At 44.0% G+C, this 16221-nt stretch overlaps 1 protein-coding gene across 2 annotated transcripts; it reads left to right on the top strand.

The window, feature by feature from the left end:
• Positions 1–510: 510 nt before the first annotated feature.
• On the top strand, positions 511–14623 carry dhrs7b (dehydrogenase/reductase (SDR family) member 7B). 2 transcript variants are annotated; one of them, XM_024414753.2, is made up of 7 exons: positions 511–581; positions 10501–10700; positions 10879–10997; positions 11129–11342; positions 11495–11587; positions 11809–11961; positions 12066–14623. In XM_024414753.2, exons 2-7 carry the CDS (start codon positions 10550–10552, stop codon positions 12269–12271), a joined length of 936 nt encoding a protein of 311 aa, XP_024270521.1. In that variant the 5' UTR covers positions 511–581; positions 10501–10549; the 3' UTR covers positions 12272–14623. The 2 variants fall into 2 exon arrangements, with proteins under 2 accessions (XP_024270521.1, XP_024270520.1); XM_024414752.2 differs by lacking the exon at positions 511–581 and adding an exon at positions 769–914.
• The last annotated feature ends 1598 nt before the right edge of the window (positions 14624–16221 follow it).

Genomic DNA, 16221 nt, shown 5'->3' with positions numbered 1-16221 from the left:
ACAATGTTTTTTTTTCTAGTAATTGTGCTAGCTTATTACCTCCAGCTCTAACTTTGGATCATCTTGATATGCATTTGAGAGTCATCAGTTAATGGTGTGATACCAGCGGAAAAGTCCCAAGTCGGAGGAAAATCTCTTTCTCTCCAGCAGGTGGCGTATTGTCGTCGTTTTGCACACCAAGCAAGGAGTTTTTATATGGAGAGCAATGAATGTCGAATTTGGTCAACAAAAAATGAATGGCTTATTTCCTACGTGACGTTTATTTGATGAAATATAAGTTTCGTAATGCTTAAATTGTTACGAGTGTACTGATATAAGTAGGACACGTGACTTCCCGACAACTCCGATATAAAGTGTTTTTTCTCAAGAGTTGTCTACGCATATTCATGACATGAGGCTATAGCATACAGGCAGTTGACGTCAACAACACTAATCGAATATTCAAAACAGGATTACAATAATGAGCTGTATCCACCAATCCAAAGAAAGGATAGAAGGTTGCTAGACAGCCCGCTGTTTTTTAGCTGTTCTGCATCGTGGACAACGACTACCATTGTTAAGGCGGAGAGACATGTAATCTTGTCAGTATATCCATAATCTTTGGTGACGCGTGGCAGTGACAGATATAAATATGTGTTGAGTTGAAACTATTGTAAACTAAAGAAATATAACCTGTTTCCACTGGTTAAAAAACGGAATAACCCGGGTTAGCAATAATGCGCACTGATTGACAGCCTACACGTGATTGGCAGAAATCCTTCCAACGTCACATACAACTGATTGGCTGGAATTAAACTTTCCTAGCTGCTTCCGGGTTACTTTCTATTGTCGGTGTTCAGATTTGAACAAAGATTACTATCAAATATTATCATCAAACCTTTATGTTGACGACGATTCAAACGGACAGGTGTCAGGTGTGTAAAGTTTTCGGCATAAGATATTTGCGGCACTTTGGTTAGTCATGTTGAGTTTATTAGCCATCTGTCAGTAGCTGCAGGCTCATATTTTAGTAAGAAGACTTGCTTGTGGAATATTTAAAATTATTTAGCAACTGGTGTAGCTAGTGACTGATTCTTCTTTTTTCTTCTTTTTTGAGGGTTTCTGCCTTGTAGCAAAGTAAACTAGCTAGAGGACCAAACTGTGTGTCATTGTATACGGTCGGAACATAACAGCAGCTGTTACTGTTGTGTGCTTCTTTTTATTTAGCCAGCAGATCCGCTTATTTATAGCTGCATTTGTGTCGATCCGCGCTCTAAAGCATGTGTGTAACGCATGCTGGAACGAATCTTGGACCTGCGTGAGTAGGGGGTGCAAGGTCCCCAATTTACAATTGGCTCATTCATCCCCGATAACTATTCCACGGGTCGTTGCTGTAAATGAGAATGTATTCTCAGTCAATTTTCCTGGTAAAATGAAGAAAAAAAGATAAAGATTATACCAGGTATTGTGAGTCACGTGGAACTTTTTTGCCCGTGTAAACAAGCTTGCTCCCTAACATGATATAGTGTGTATGTTTTTAATAATCACACCCATAAACTTTTTTAGGTGTTGTGAAAGCAAAACGTTTTGTGTAGAATTCAAACAAATACTCCAGGAAACCGAACCAGGGTAAAACATGTAATATGTGAAAACGCCCTAAGACATAGCGGAGCCGGCGGGAAACGAACCTCAACCCTGGGATGAGAAATGCATTGTACTCCGAATCAGTGGAGGCTCCTCATAGGAGGAAGGGGAGGACCATCCTCCTCAGTGAATTTCATAAAAATAGTGAAACAATAAAGTTATCCTCTTCAGATAAAACTATAATAAATATATTTAACCAAATAATTGGTTAAAATGCACTGTTTGCAATTAAGTTCTACAGTAGCCTCAACAGCACTCTAGTGCACAGTACAGTAGCACCATGGTGTAGCCGGAGGACAGCTCGTTTCTGTCCTCCTCTGGGTACATTGACTTAAATGCAAAACCTAGGAGGCTAATGGTTCTTACCCCCTTCCATGGACATACACATGAATTAAAACAACTTCTAGAGGACGTCCTCCAAACTATCAGAGCTCTTGCAGCATAACTGGCATTTTGTCCACCCAATCAAAGGATGAGATAATTAATCTAGTACTGAACGCATAAGCTACAGCTAGCTAGCACTACAGTGCATACAATGTGGTGAGTAGTTGACTCAAAGAGAGAGAAAGACAATAGTTGAACAGTTTTGAACAAATTCATTTCTTAAAAATGAAGAAGCAAATAGAGAACTAGCTATTTGTTGTATTTTTTGCACTTTCACTTGTGCAGCTACCTAGTTTAGCTAACTCAAACAGAGAGGGATGCTATGTTAGCTAGCTGGCTATGGCTATCCAACACTGGAACTCTTCAATGTCAAGGTAATCTTTTGGTTTTATTAATTTATTGCCACAGGGGGCGTAACTGCAACTGCTTGCTAACTGTACACTGTACTGCATGATTGTAGCGGGTTTACTAACGCGTTAGTTCTAGTAGCTATGTTGACTATGACGTTTGCTAATATGGGGACAACGATGTAGGCTGTGTGTAGTGCTTATGAAGGTTTGGCTTGGAAATTATAATTTTTTTGCCTGGTCAGACAGCTGATGTGTTGTGCACTGAAGTCCACAGGCGAAGGGAAAAGGTGTTATGAGAGCGCGTAGATGTGATCATGCTGTTTGCATGTGGCTGCTATGAAAGTGAACTGTGTTAGCATGTGATCGGGGGTATTCATTCTGACAATTCTGTTGTTGAAATGTTTCTTAAACGGGGATAAACATACCTGAATTTGTCCAATAAACTTTTGTTTGCAACTGTTGGGACTAATGATTACACCCTAGATCAGCTAGATGCAGGCAAGAGTGTGCAAGGCGGAATCGAATGTGTCACTGTCTGTCACCTTGATTACTTAAATTTCTCTCGACCTGTGAACCTACGTTATAAACTTTCGTTCATAGGCTAGGTTGTAGCAACCCCATGATGGGTATAGGGAAAATTTTACAATCATGTAGTAGCCTAAACATATCGATGTTACATTGAGCTGAGGGAATGGAATATGAATGACAGTCATCCAATGTGCTGTAATAGAAATAAGGCCATGCTTGTAAAAAAAAAAAAAGTGTTCTCCCTCAAATAACCAAATTCAACCTAGCTAATTTCCGATTTATATGAAATTGTTTGACTACAGAAGTAGCAAAACTGTACTTCAAATCTATGATACTCCCCACTCTTAACATACTGCTTTGACTAGTTGGGCCCAAGCTTGCTGTACAACATTAAAACACATTCAGGCTGTCTGCAAACAGGCTCTCAAAGTCTTGATAGGAAGCCCAATAGCCATCATCACTGTTACATCCTCAGAAAGCAGGAGCTCCTGAGTTGGAAAAATCTTGTGCAATACACCAACGCATATCTTGTATTCAAGATCCTAAATGGCCTGGCTCCCCCTCCACTCAGTACTTTTGTTAAACAGAGAACCCAAACATGGCAGCAGATCCACAAGGTCTGCCATGAGAGGTGACTGTATAGTTCCCTTAAGGAAAAGCACCTTTAGTCAATCTGCTTTCTCTGTGAGAGCTTCTCATGTTTGGAATACCCTGCCATCAGACAACACAACTGCACCAAGACACACAACTGCACCACCTATCACACATTCACAAACAACATGAAGACATGGCTAAAGGACAATCAGACTTTTGAACATAATCACTAGTTGTGTATTGCTACTTTCCATGTTGTCTGTAGCTTGTTAGGTGTGGAAACACTTTGTTGCTTTTATGGATTTTGTCTTGTTGCTTTTTGTGCTACATTGCTCGGTGTGCATGCAACGTCTTCCCTGTCCTATGTTGCTCTGCTTGTGCTCACTGCTCATTAATTGTTTATTGTTTTTAATATCAAATCAAATTTTATTTGTCACATACACATGGTTAGCAGATGTTAATGCGAGTGTAGCGAAATGCTTGTGCTTCTAGTTCCGACAATGCAGTAATAACGAACAAGTAATCTTACTAACAATTCCAAAAAACTACTGTCTTATACACAGTGTAAGGGGTTAAAGAATATGTACATAAGGATATATGAATGAGTGATGGTACAGAGCAGCATAGGCAAGATACAGTAGATGATATCGAGTACAGTATATACATATGAGATGAGTATGTAAACCAAGTGGCATAGTTAAAGTGGCTAGTGATACATGTATTACATAAGGATGCAGTCGATATAGAGTACAGTATCTACGTATGCATATGAGATGAATAATGTAGGGTAAGTAACATTATATAAGGTAGCATGGTTTAAAGTGGCTAGTGATATATTTACATCATTTCCCATCAATTCCCATTATTAAAGTGGCTGGAGTAGAGTCAGTGTCATTGACAGTGTGTTGGCAGTAGCCACTCAATGTTAGTGCTGGCTGTTTAACAGTCTGATGGCCTTGAGATAGAAGCTGTTTTTCAGTCTCTCAGTCCCAGCTTTGATGCACCTGTACTGACCTCGCCTTCTGGATGACAGCGGGGTGAACAGGCAGTGGCTCGGGTGGTTGATGTCCTTGATGATCTTTATGGCCTTCCTGTAGCATCGGGTGGTGTAGGTGTCCTGGAGGGCAGGTAGTTTGCCCCCGGTGATGCGTTGTGCAGACCTCACTACCCTCTGGAGAGCCTTATGGTTTTTTATTTATTTTAATTTTATTTTACCATTATTTAACCAGGTAGGCAAGTTGAGAACAAGTTCTCATTTACAATTGCGACCTGGCCAAGATAAAGCAAAGCAGTTCGACAGATACAACGACACAGAGTTACACATGGAGTAAAACAAACATACAGTCAATAATACAGTATAAACAAGTCTATATACAATGTGAGCAAATGAGGTGAGAAGGGAGGTAAAGGCAAAAAAGGCCATGGTGGCAAAGTAAATACAATATAGCAAGTAAAACACTGGAATGGTAGTTTTGCAATGGAAGAATGTGCAAAGTAGAAATAAAAATAATGGGGTGCAAAGGAGCAAAATAAATTAAATTAATTAAAATTAAATACAGTTGGGAAAGAGGTAGTTGTTTGGGCTAAATTATAGGTGGGCTATGTACAGGTGCAGTAATCTGTGAGCTGCTCTGACAGTTGGTGCTTAAAGCTAGTGAGGGAGATAAGTGTTTCCAGTTTCAGAGATTTTTGTAGTTCGTTCCAGTCATTGGCAGCAGAGAACTGGAAGGAGAGGCGGCCAAAGAAAGAATTGGTTTTGGGGGTGACTAGAGAGATATACCTGCTGGAGCGTGTGCTACAGGTGGGAGATGCTATGGTGACCAGCGAGCTGAGATAAGGGGGGACTTTACCTAGCAGGGTCTTGTAGATGACATGGAGGGCGGTTGAGGGCGGTGCAGTTGCCATACCAGGCGGTGATACAGCCCGCCAGGATGCTCTCGATTGTGCATCTGTAGAAGTTTGTGAGTGCTTTTGGTGACAAGACGAATTTCTTCAGCCTCCTGAGGTTGAAGAGGCGCTGCTGCGCCTTCCTCACGATGCTGTCTGTGTGAGTGGACCAATTCAGTTTGTCTGTGATGTGTATGCCGAGGAACTTAAAACTTGCTACCCTCTCCACTACTGTTCCATCGATGTGGATGGGGGGGTGTTCCCTCTGCTGTTTCCTGAAGTCCACAATCATCTCCTTAGTTTTGTTGACGTTGAGTGGGAGGTTATTTTCCTGACACCACACTCCGAGGGCCCTCACCTCCCCCTGTAGGCCGTCTCGTCGTTGTTGGTAATCAAGCCTACCACTGTTGTGTCGTCCGCAAACTTGATGATTGAGTTGGAGGCGTGCGTGGCCACGCAGTCGTGGGTGAACAGGGAGTACAGGAGAGGACTCAGAACGCACCCTTGTGGGGCCCCAGTGTTGAGGATCAGCGGGGAGGAGATGTTGTTGCCTACCCTCACCACCTGGGGGCGGCCCGTCAGGAAGTCCAGTACCCAGTTGCACAGGGCGGGGTCGAGACCCAGGGTCTCGAGCTTGATGACGAGCTTGGAGGGTACTATGGTGTTGAATGCCGAGCTGTAGTCGATGAACAGCATTCTCACATAGGTATTCCTCTTGTCCAGATGGGTTAGGGCAGTGTGCAGTGTGGTTGAGATTGCATCGTCTGTGGACCTATTTGGGCGGTAAGCAAATTGGAGTGGGTCTAGGGTGTCAGGTAGGGTGGAGGTGATATGGTCCTTGACTAGTCTCTCAAAGCACTTCATGATGACGGATGTGAGCGCTACGGGGCGGTAGTCGTTTAGCTCAGTTACCTTAGCTTTCTTGGGAACAGGAACAATGGTGGCCCTCTTGAAGCATGTGGGAACAGCAGACTGGTATAGGGATTGATTGAATATGTCCGTAAACACACCGGCCAGCTGGTCTGCGCATGCTCTGAGGGCGCGGCTGGGGATGCCGTCTGGGCCTGCAGCCTTGCGAGGGTTAACACGTTTAAATGTCTTACTCACTTCGGCTGCAGTGAAGGAGAGACCGCATGTTTTCGTTGCAGGCCGTGTCAGTGGCACTGTATTGTCCTCAAAGCGGGCAAAAAAGTTATTTAGTCTGCCTGGGAGCAAGACATCCTGGTCCGTGACTGGGCTGGGTTTCTTCCTGTAGTCCGTGATTGACTGTAGACCCTGCCACATGCCTCTTGTGTCTGAGCCGTTGAATTGAGTTTCTACTTTGTCTCTGTACTGGCGCTTAGCTTGTTTGATAGCCTTGCGGAGGGAATAGCTGCACTGTTTGTATTCAGTCATGTTACCAGACACCTTGCCCTGATTAAAAGCAGTGGTTCGCGCCTTCAGTTTCACACGAATGCTGCCATCAATCCACGGTTTCTGGTTAGGGAATGTTTTAATCGTTGCTATGGGAACGACATCTTCAACGCACGTTCTAATGAACTCGCACACCGAATCAGCGTATTCGTCAATGTTGTTGTCTGACGCAATACGAAACATCTCCCAGTCCACGTGATGGAAGCAGTCTTGGAGTGTGGAGTCAGCTTGGTCAGACCAGTGTTGGACAGACCTCAGCGTGGGAGCTTCTTGTTTTAGTTTCTGTCTGTAGGCAGGGATCAACAAAATGGAGTCGTGGTCAGCTTTTCCGGAAAGGGGGCGGGGCAGGGCCTTATATGCGTCGCGGAAGTTAGAGTAACAATGATCCAGGGTCTTTCCACCCCTGGTTGCGCAATCGATATGCTGATAAAATTTAGGGAGTCTTGTTTTCAGATTAGCCTTGTTAAAATCCCCAGCTACAATGAATGCAGCCTCCGGATAAATCGTTTCCAGTTTGCAGAGAGTTAAATAAAGTTCGTTCAGAGCCATCGATGTGTCTGCTTGGGGGGGGATATATACGGCTGTGATTATAATCGAAGAGAATTCTCTTGGTAGATAATGCGGTCTACATTTGATTGTGAGGAATTCTAAATCAGGTGAACAGAAGGATTTGAGTTCCTGTATGTTTCTTTCATCACACCATGTCATAAGGCATACGCCCCGCCCCTCTTCTTACCAGAAAGATGTTTGTTTCTGTCGGCGCGATGCGTGGAGAAACCCGCTGGCTGCACCGCTTCGGATAGCGTCTCCAGTTAGCCATGTTTCCGTGAAGCAGAGAACGTTACAGTCTCTGATGTCCCTCTGGAATGCTACCCTTGCTCGGATTTCATCAACCTTGTTGTCAAGAGACTGGACATTGGCAAGAAGAATGCTAGGGAGTGGTGCACGGTGTGCCCGTCTCCGGAGTCTGACCAGAAGACCGCTTCGTTTCCCTCTTTTTCTGAGTCGTTTTTTGGGTCTTACCCAGGGACTGCGGTTGAAAATTTGCCTGCTGGCTAAAACCGGCACTTTTTTACCGAAATGTTGATTAATGTGCGCACTAAAAATAAACTCAAACTCATCTTAAACTGCACCGACTGCCACTGCTCCAAATTGTCCCATTAGCCCATCTGAATAGAATAGACCCCCTTTTTACTGTGACACAATTTACAGAAAATGGCATCCCCAATATGAAAAAACTATTGGACTTAAGCTGATTGGCCCCTCTTTAAGGGCTGCAGATGAGCAATGATGCTACTTGGGGAGTAAACTCTGTGTATTTGGAAATCAATCAAATTGTATTGTGCCAAATACAAAGGGTGTAGACTTTACAGTGAAATGCTTATTTACAAGCTCATTCCTAACAGTGCACAGTTAAAAAGTAGGACAAATATTTTCTAAATAAAAAGGAAATGGTAACACAATAAAAACCATATCGAGTACCGGTACCGAGTCAATGTGCAGGAGCACGAGGTATTTGAGGTATGTACATGTGGGTAGGGGTAAAAGTGACAAGGCAATCAGGATAATAAAGAGGGTAGCAGCAGCGTATGTAAAGTGTGTGTGGTGTCAATATGCATGCGTGTCTGTTGGAGTGACAGTGTAGTGTATGTGAGGGTAGAATCTAGTGGGTGTGAAGAGCCAGTGCAAGGAAGTCAGTCCAAAACAATTAAGATACATAAATAATAAAGGGGGGTCAGTGTAAATTGTCTGGGTAGCCATTTGATTAACTGTTCAGCAGTCTTATGGCTTGGGGGTAGAAGCTGTTCAGGTGCCTTTTGGTCACAGATTTGGTGCTCCGGCACCGCTTGCCGTGCAGTAGCAGAGAGAAAAGTCTATAACTTGGGTGGCTGGAGTCTGACAATTTTCAGGGCCTTCCTCTGACACCGCCTGGTATAGAGGCCATGGATGGCAGGGCGTTTGGCCCCAGTGATGTACTGGGCCGTACGCACTACCCTCTGTAGCACCTTGCATATGGATGCCGAGCAGTTGCCATACCAGGCGGTGATGGAGCCTGTCACGATGCTCTCAATGGTGCAGCTGTATAACATTTAAATTATCTGAGGGTCAATGCCAAATCTTTTCAGCCTGCTGAGGGGAAGAGGCATTATTGTTCCCTCTTCACGACTGTGTTTGTGTGTATGGACCATGATAGGTCCTGAGTGATGTGGACGTCAAGGAACTTGACGCTCTCGACCCCCCCGTCAATGTGAATGGGGGTGTGTTCAGCCCTCCATTTCCTGTAGTCCTCAAAAATCTCCTTTGTCTTGCCCACGTTGAGGTTGTTGTCCTGGCACCACAATGCCAAGTCTCTGACCTCCCCCTATAGGCTGTCTCATCGTCGTTGATGATCAGACCTACCACCGTCGTGTCGCAAACTCATGGGTTAACAGGGAGTGCAGGAGGGAACTGAGCATGCACCCAAGTGGCATGCACCCAGTGCGTTACTGATATTTCTTGTTTTGAGTTTTTGCTTGTAAGCAGGAATCAGTAGGATAGAGTTATGGTCTAATTTGCCAAATGGAGAGCTTTGTATGGAGTCTGTGTGTGTAGTAAAGGTGATCTAGAGGTTTTTATCCCTCTAGTTGCACAGGTGACATGCTGGTAGAAATGAGGTAAAACGGATTTCAATTTTTCTGAATTAAAATTACCGGCCACTAGGAGAACCACCCCTGGATGAGCATTTTCTTGTTTGCTTATGGCCCTATACAGCTTGTTGAGTGTGGTCTTAGTGCCAGCATTTGTTTGCAATGGTAAATACACAATGAAAAATATAGATCAAAATTCTTAGTAAAAAGCTCCTGAGTACAATGGGACCCCCCCCCCACACAATATGAAAAATGTGCTGAACATCATGCAATACCAATGGGCTAATTAACAAGTGTTTTCTAAATTTGATTATCATATTATTATTAATATTGTTATTACTATTAATAGAAGTATTATAAAAAATAACATTTACTGTTACCATAACTATCTAGTAATCATTACTTTTAATGCTGTTAAATGTCAATGCAATATTATTATTTGCGCTATAAAGGCGATTAACTTCATTCCTTTTTTCATATTGTTAAACAAAATTCTAAGTCCGCTTACATTTCCTCATAAAATGTTACGAATTTCGACCATTTGTATAATTCTTTACCACCTTCATTGTGGGACTTTTATTTTGAAGGGAAATCTCTAAGGTCACTGCCTTATCGCGTTTCATAATGTACTATTATTGGCCTTATTCTGTTTTTGTTGTATTTTTTACTGAAGCGTACTAAGACAAAGGAAACATGACACAGTGTGTACATAACACATTAGTGCAGGACATTTAGAAATTGATTAAAATGCTGGAATTAAACAATGCAAAAAAATGCGTTCATTAAGGAAATAGACGCCTGGCTCAAATAGAAGTCGGTCTCTAATTAGCACCTGTTGTGTTCAGTGATTTAAGCAAATAAACGCCTGCGCTATTAAAGAAAAGTTTTACGGTATTTTAATTTGGTGGGCAATGATTTCTGCTGATCCTCACAGGTTGGCAGCCTCTAACTTGCCTCTGAAATGATGCTATTTTCTACACAGTTCACTACTTCTGACCAGATTCCTATCAAAAGTAGTGCACTATATAGAAAATAGGGTGCCATTTGGGAAGCAGCTTGGAAATCCTAAAGAGAAGTGGTTGTGTGTTGTCCAGGCAGGGTAAACTGATTTGGACCGGACCACCCGACCCTATCATCCCAGCCATGGAGCGTGTAATGGGCGGAGTGGTGCCGCTGGTCCTGGGTGGACTGGGGCTGGTGCTGCTCTACCGGCTGCTCCAGAGGCTCCAACAGGGGGCTACCATCCAGGACACTGTAGTGGTCATCACTGGAGCCAGCTCTGGCCTGGGAAGAGGTGAGTGTTATTTTGGATTAGAAAACTTAATGTCCTCAATGAGGCAATTTCGCAGCATACACAATGTAGGCTACATAGACAGAATCACAAAAATAAAATAAAAAACATACTGAAAGGTTCTAGGTACTAGTTTAAAGTGAACTATACCTTTTAAAATAGTGTGTGTGTTGTGTTGCAGAGTGTGCTCGGGTGTTCCATGCTGCCAAAGCAAGGCTGGTTCTGTGTGGCCGGGACGGAGCCAGGCTACAGGACGTCGTTCAGGAGCTCATAGCCACTGCAGCAGACAGCCAGCAGCAGGTATGGAGACACACACTTACTCACTTCTCATCTCCTCTTCCTCCACTGGGCTGACATGAGAGAGGAACATTTGACTATTGAGATGCACCCCTTGAATTCTTATGACATGTCTGTGATGTCATCACCGGCAGACGTACACCCCCTGTATGGTGATCTTTGACCTGTCCGACACAGCGGAGGTGGTTGCCATGGCCGCAAAGGAGATCCTGAGTTGCTACGGCCACGTGGACATCCTCATCAACAACGCCGGCATCAGTCACCGCGGCAACATCCTGGAGACGCACATCTCCGTACAGAGGGACGTCATGGACACCAACTACTTTGGGCCCATAGCTCTAACTCAAGGTAAAGGTTATGATCACTCGATTTCCAAATGTACTCTCTCTGTGGTCAAATGACAAATGCCATTCATGTCTTGAGCTCATGTAGTCTCTTGATTTTTCTCTCCACTCTCCACTTTTTTTGTTTTCTCCATCCCTCTCTCTCTCCAACTGTAGCCCTCCTGCCCTCCATGGTTCGCCGGCACAGTGGACACGTAGTGGTCATCAGCAGTGTCCAGGGGAAGATTGCTATCCCCTACAGATCAGCTTGTGAGTAATGTAGAGATAGTGATGCCAACCCTATAACTGAGGTTAAATAATTATCCATGAAATCACATTTTGACATTTTGATCTTTTGGAAAATGTGTAACATAACAAAAATCTACAAACATTTCCAAAGGAAGGTGAAACAGGTATTATTTCCACCTGCAAATAGCTCTGTCAGTGATATCTGTACTAGTAAAGGAATAAAAACAATGTGTTTTGAGCAGATGCTGCCTCCAAACACGCCACCCAGGCCTACTTTGACTGTCTGAGGGCTGAGATGGAGCGCTACAATATCCAGGTGACAGTGGTCAGCCCTGGCTACATCAGAACCAACCTGTCTCTTAACGCTGTCACGTGTGATGGCTCCAAATATGGAGGTAATGGAGAGGAATTAACTGGCCACTCTTTCTCTGCCTTTCCCCTCCCCCTCTGTAATTACATTAGTCATCTATTTATTTCTCTCCTCTCTACTCTGGTGAAGTCCTGGATGAGACAACAGCTTTAGGGCGGGAACCGAAAGATGTGGCCCAAGTGGTCCTGAAGGCTGTCCATCACAGGAGTAAAGAGGTCCTTTTGGCTGGGCCCCTGCCCACTCTGGCCATCTACATTCGCACCCTGTGGCCCGCCCTCTTCTTCAAAGTCATGGCCTCTCGGGCCCGCAAGGAGCAGAAATCCAAAGATGAGTGAGAAGTTGGAGAGGATGTGACAAAACTATGGGAATGGATAAATTGATTAATGCACACTGACTTGCAAATGGAAAAGTTGTTTTGTTCTAAAGCCACAGTGTGATGTGTAGTGTTTCATTAGATGAAATAACTGAAAATCTTAAACTGCTTCAACTTCAAGGTTAACATCTTGCGAAGTGTTCAGGGTAGATCACATTAACAATTATGATATTGACGTGTAATAACATTTCATAGCGACCTGAACATTGAGTACATTTCATTTGTTGAAATGATTAGCTTTGGAGTTTGTTCATGATAATTTGTGAATTAAACAAAAATACAGATCAATTTGATGTCGTTGTGTGCCCCTGAGCTATACTACCATTACTGGCTTAGCTCATAGACCTGTTAGAAAACTCAGTTGCTCTGTCATCTGAGTTCTTCATGAGTGAATACTGTATTATGTGATGGTTATTGTTTTTGAACAAAACTGTTGATGGTGCAGATATAGTATAGACATCCAGGGATTGTTTCTAATAACCTTATTTCTCTCAAATGATATTTATTTGTGGCCTCAGGTATATAAGCACATTACAATTATAAACAGGACAGGGTGAAAACATGTACAGAAGCCTAATACAATATACTACGTGGTAACACGTGCTGACTGAGAATTTCAATTTACATTAATACAGAACAATTTGAGTGAACATTGATCAAAACCATCTTCAAAAAAATCCAACAGGAAATGTAAACATTTCTGGAGCATATGACGAGTGTCAGTCCAGCGATTTTCTCAGAATGTTCTTGCAGTGTAACGTTTCTAGAAGTTCTATTTTACATTAAAGCTGCAATATGTATGTTTTTGGGGCGACCTGAAAAGCATCCTCCATTCGCTAATTAAGTGCATAGATGACATGTATTTTTTTTTTCACTGCCCCGAGACAGGTGCATGATAATGGGCCATTCTAAATCAAAACTAATTTCACTAATTATTTATTATATGTAAAGACAAGATTAAATGATGGGTGAGAATATCACTTGTGAATGATGCCCAGCGTGTGCAGTAACGCAAGAAGCAGCACATGCCTTTTTTGCTGCTTTTTGAAATCATAGTTGCACACCTCACGCAAGAAACAGCACATGCCTTTTTTGCGGCTTTTTGAAATCATAGTTGCACACCTCACGCAAGAAACAGCACATGCCTTTTTTGCGGCTTTTTGAAATCATAGTTGCACACATGTAGGCCCATAGGCCTATATGTTCTGATAAGGTTTGGATCACAACTAAAAAGTGTCCAAATAACTTAAATTAAGCCGCTTTACAATCGATGTTGAGCTTAACTGGCAAACATAGGCGGCACATGAGTTTCAAGTTTGGGGAAGAAAGAAAAAATATGCACCTTTATGCATGTAATGCTTTATTATAGTCACATTTGCGGTCACTTTTGAGAACAGCTAATTGATTGCATTTTGGAACATTTGCTCTTATAGCGCATTGCTGCGCTTATGTGAAGAAATAGCATAATAGTTTATCAACATTTTAAGCCAAACGTTCTGATAGGTTGCATCAGCCTAATTGCTTTTAGGTTTGATGCGAGTGGTATTAATTTGGGATCTATCACATCCCGCAACTGTCCCAGAGTATGTTCTTGCACAGAATAGGTCAACCTTTGTACTATGGGCGATAGTAGATTGACATAGGCTAGTGCTTTTGCTGTTTGTTAGGCCTACTCATCTTATGTGGACCGTTCTAACATCTTCAAAACACTCCTCGGAATTCGATGAAGGACGCACGCTGTTGCATCCCCAATGTGTCTGTATTCACTTGTAGCCTACTTCAGAGTTGAGATGCCTGTGAGAAGGACCCGATCACATGAAGTGCATTGGCTAATAAGAATTGAGATATCTGAGAGAGCCATGTGAGTGAGAGGTGCTTCGGAGCAAGGCTGCTGGGAGAAGGGAATTCTAATTATTATATTTCAGCCCATGGGCACACAGCCACTTTGGCTGCAAAAGCCATGGGTTTTTTAGGGGGCATTATGGCCACACAAGGGGGAAGCCGCCAGGGAATTCAAGGCCTGTTGAGAATATTATCAAGTGCTTGTCAAATTGTGAATGAGAGACTGATGAAGTGTGTGCAGCCTGCACAAGAAACAATGCAGAGCTCATTCCTTTCATGCATATTTTTTTTTCAAATCATTAGAGGTACAACATTCAGCCTTAGAATATATCAATATATAGCTCAATGTTTGTATCACAACTAAAATTGCATAAATAACTGTTTCTTATAGCCGCATGTGCGCAATCCTTTGGAATTAATTTGGAGAAAATATACTTTTGTATTCTTCATACAATAAAATAATGCTACTGAATTCTAAGCTAATCTTGTTTGTTCCCCAATGCTGGAAGGGGGGGCCATGAGTAAAAACATTTGGGAACCCCTGCTTTAAGGGTTATAAATGAAATACTCACCAAGAGGGAGGGCTTGCTCATCAAAGTTGTCATCGTCATTCATCTCCACTACAAGAGATATCAAAGAGGATATTTGTAACGTATACGCAGGGAGTCAGGAAGCAGGTGCAGGAGGTGTTTAATAATAAGAAACATGAAGATAATCAAAACAGGAGTAGCGTACTGAACGTAAACAAAACCAATACTGCCTGAAGACTGGGGCCTCCCGAGTGGCACAGCGGTCTAAGGCACTGCATCACAGTGCTAGTGGCGCCACTACAGACCTGGGCGCATGCACGCTGACACGGTCGCTAGTTGTACGGTGTTTCCTCCGACACATTGGTGCGGCTGGCTTCCGGGTTAAGCGAGCAGTGTGTCAAGAAGCAGTGCGGCTTGGCAGGGTCGTGTTTCGGATGAAGCATGGCTCTCGACCTTCACCTCTCACGAGTCCTGACTGTAACTACCAATAGGGGAGGGAAAACAGGGAGAGTAATCAGGGTGATGATGAAGTCCAGGTTTACATAATGTGGAGCAGGTGTGTGCGCAATGTGGGTTGCCAGGACCGGTGGTTGGTAGACTGCTGAGCGCCAGAGCAGGCATGATGGTACCCCCTCCTGACGTGCGGCTTGGTCCGGAAGGTATTCTGGATGATGGGATCCAGGATCTCATCCACTGGGACCCAACAGTGCTCCTCTGGACATACCCCTCCCAGTCCACCAGGTACTGGAGCCGACCCCCACGACGTTGGGAGTCCAGACAGGACCTGACAGCATAGGCAGGGCTCCCATCAATGTCTAGGGCAGGTGGAGGGGTGTTCAGGGGACGGCCCCAGGCAGGGGACCAGGAACCACCGGCCTGAGACGGGAAACATGAAAAGAGGGTGAGAGTCAGTACTTACTGGGGAGTTGTAATCTATAGGTTACCTCGTTGACTCTCCGGAGGACCTTGAAGGGCCCCACAAATCGGGGACTCAGTTTCCTGTGGATGGCCAGCTGGAGCCTTACATGGGCATAGTTCCAAACCACCTCTGCATGCCAGGACCACTCGTCCACCGCAGGAGCGTTGGTCTGGCTCGGGGTCCACAGACCCAGGGCAGGCTGGAAGGGGGTCAGCCCGGTGGAGGTGTGACGCAGTGAATTCTGGTCGTACTCCGCCCAAGGAAGGAACCGGGCCCACTCCTTCTGCACGAGTCACTGCCAGGACCTAAGGAACCTCCCAGGCTCCTGGTTCATCCTATCCACCTGCCCGTTGAAGTGAGGCTGACCGTGACCCCGAGCTTCTCTATGAAGGCTTTTCATACCCGTGACATGAATTGGGGGACACTATGACCTTCCTCCGGAAGACCTGGAACAGTGCCTCAGTGACCCGGAGAGCGATAGGATGACCAGAGAGAAGGATAAAATGGCAGGATTTAGAGAATCTGTCCACAACAACCTTAATAGTAGTGAAAGTATCAGAAGAGGGGAGATCAGTGACGAAATGAATGGACAGACCAAGGACGCTGAGGCATGGGGAGGGG

This window comes from Oncorhynchus tshawytscha, linkage group LG09 (assembly GCF_018296145.1).
Source record: "Oncorhynchus tshawytscha isolate Ot180627B linkage group LG09, Otsh_v2.0, whole genome shotgun sequence".
Taxonomy (NCBI): domain Eukaryota; kingdom Metazoa; phylum Chordata; class Actinopteri; order Salmoniformes; family Salmonidae; genus Oncorhynchus; species Oncorhynchus tshawytscha.
The sequence above is the reverse complement of the archived record's forward strand: the minus strand, read 5'-3'. Positions and strand labels throughout refer to the sequence as shown.

What these genes read in the sequence shown, in the direction of transcription:
- dhrs7b (XM_024414753.2), top strand. Translation starts at nt 10,550, where the DNA reads ATGGAGCGTGTAATGGGCGGAGTGGTGCCGCTGGTCCTGGGTGGACTG. An exon ending in CAGCTCTGGCCTGGGAAGAG is followed by an intron (nt 10,701 to 10,878) that starts GTGAGTGTTATT and finishes GTTGTGTTGCAG; the next exon opens with AGTGTGCTCGGGTGTTCCAT. An exon ending in TATCCCCTACAGATCAGCTT is followed by an intron (nt 11,588 to 11,808) that starts GTGAGTAATGTA and finishes TGTTTTGAGCAG; the next exon opens with ATGCTGCCTCCAAACACGCC.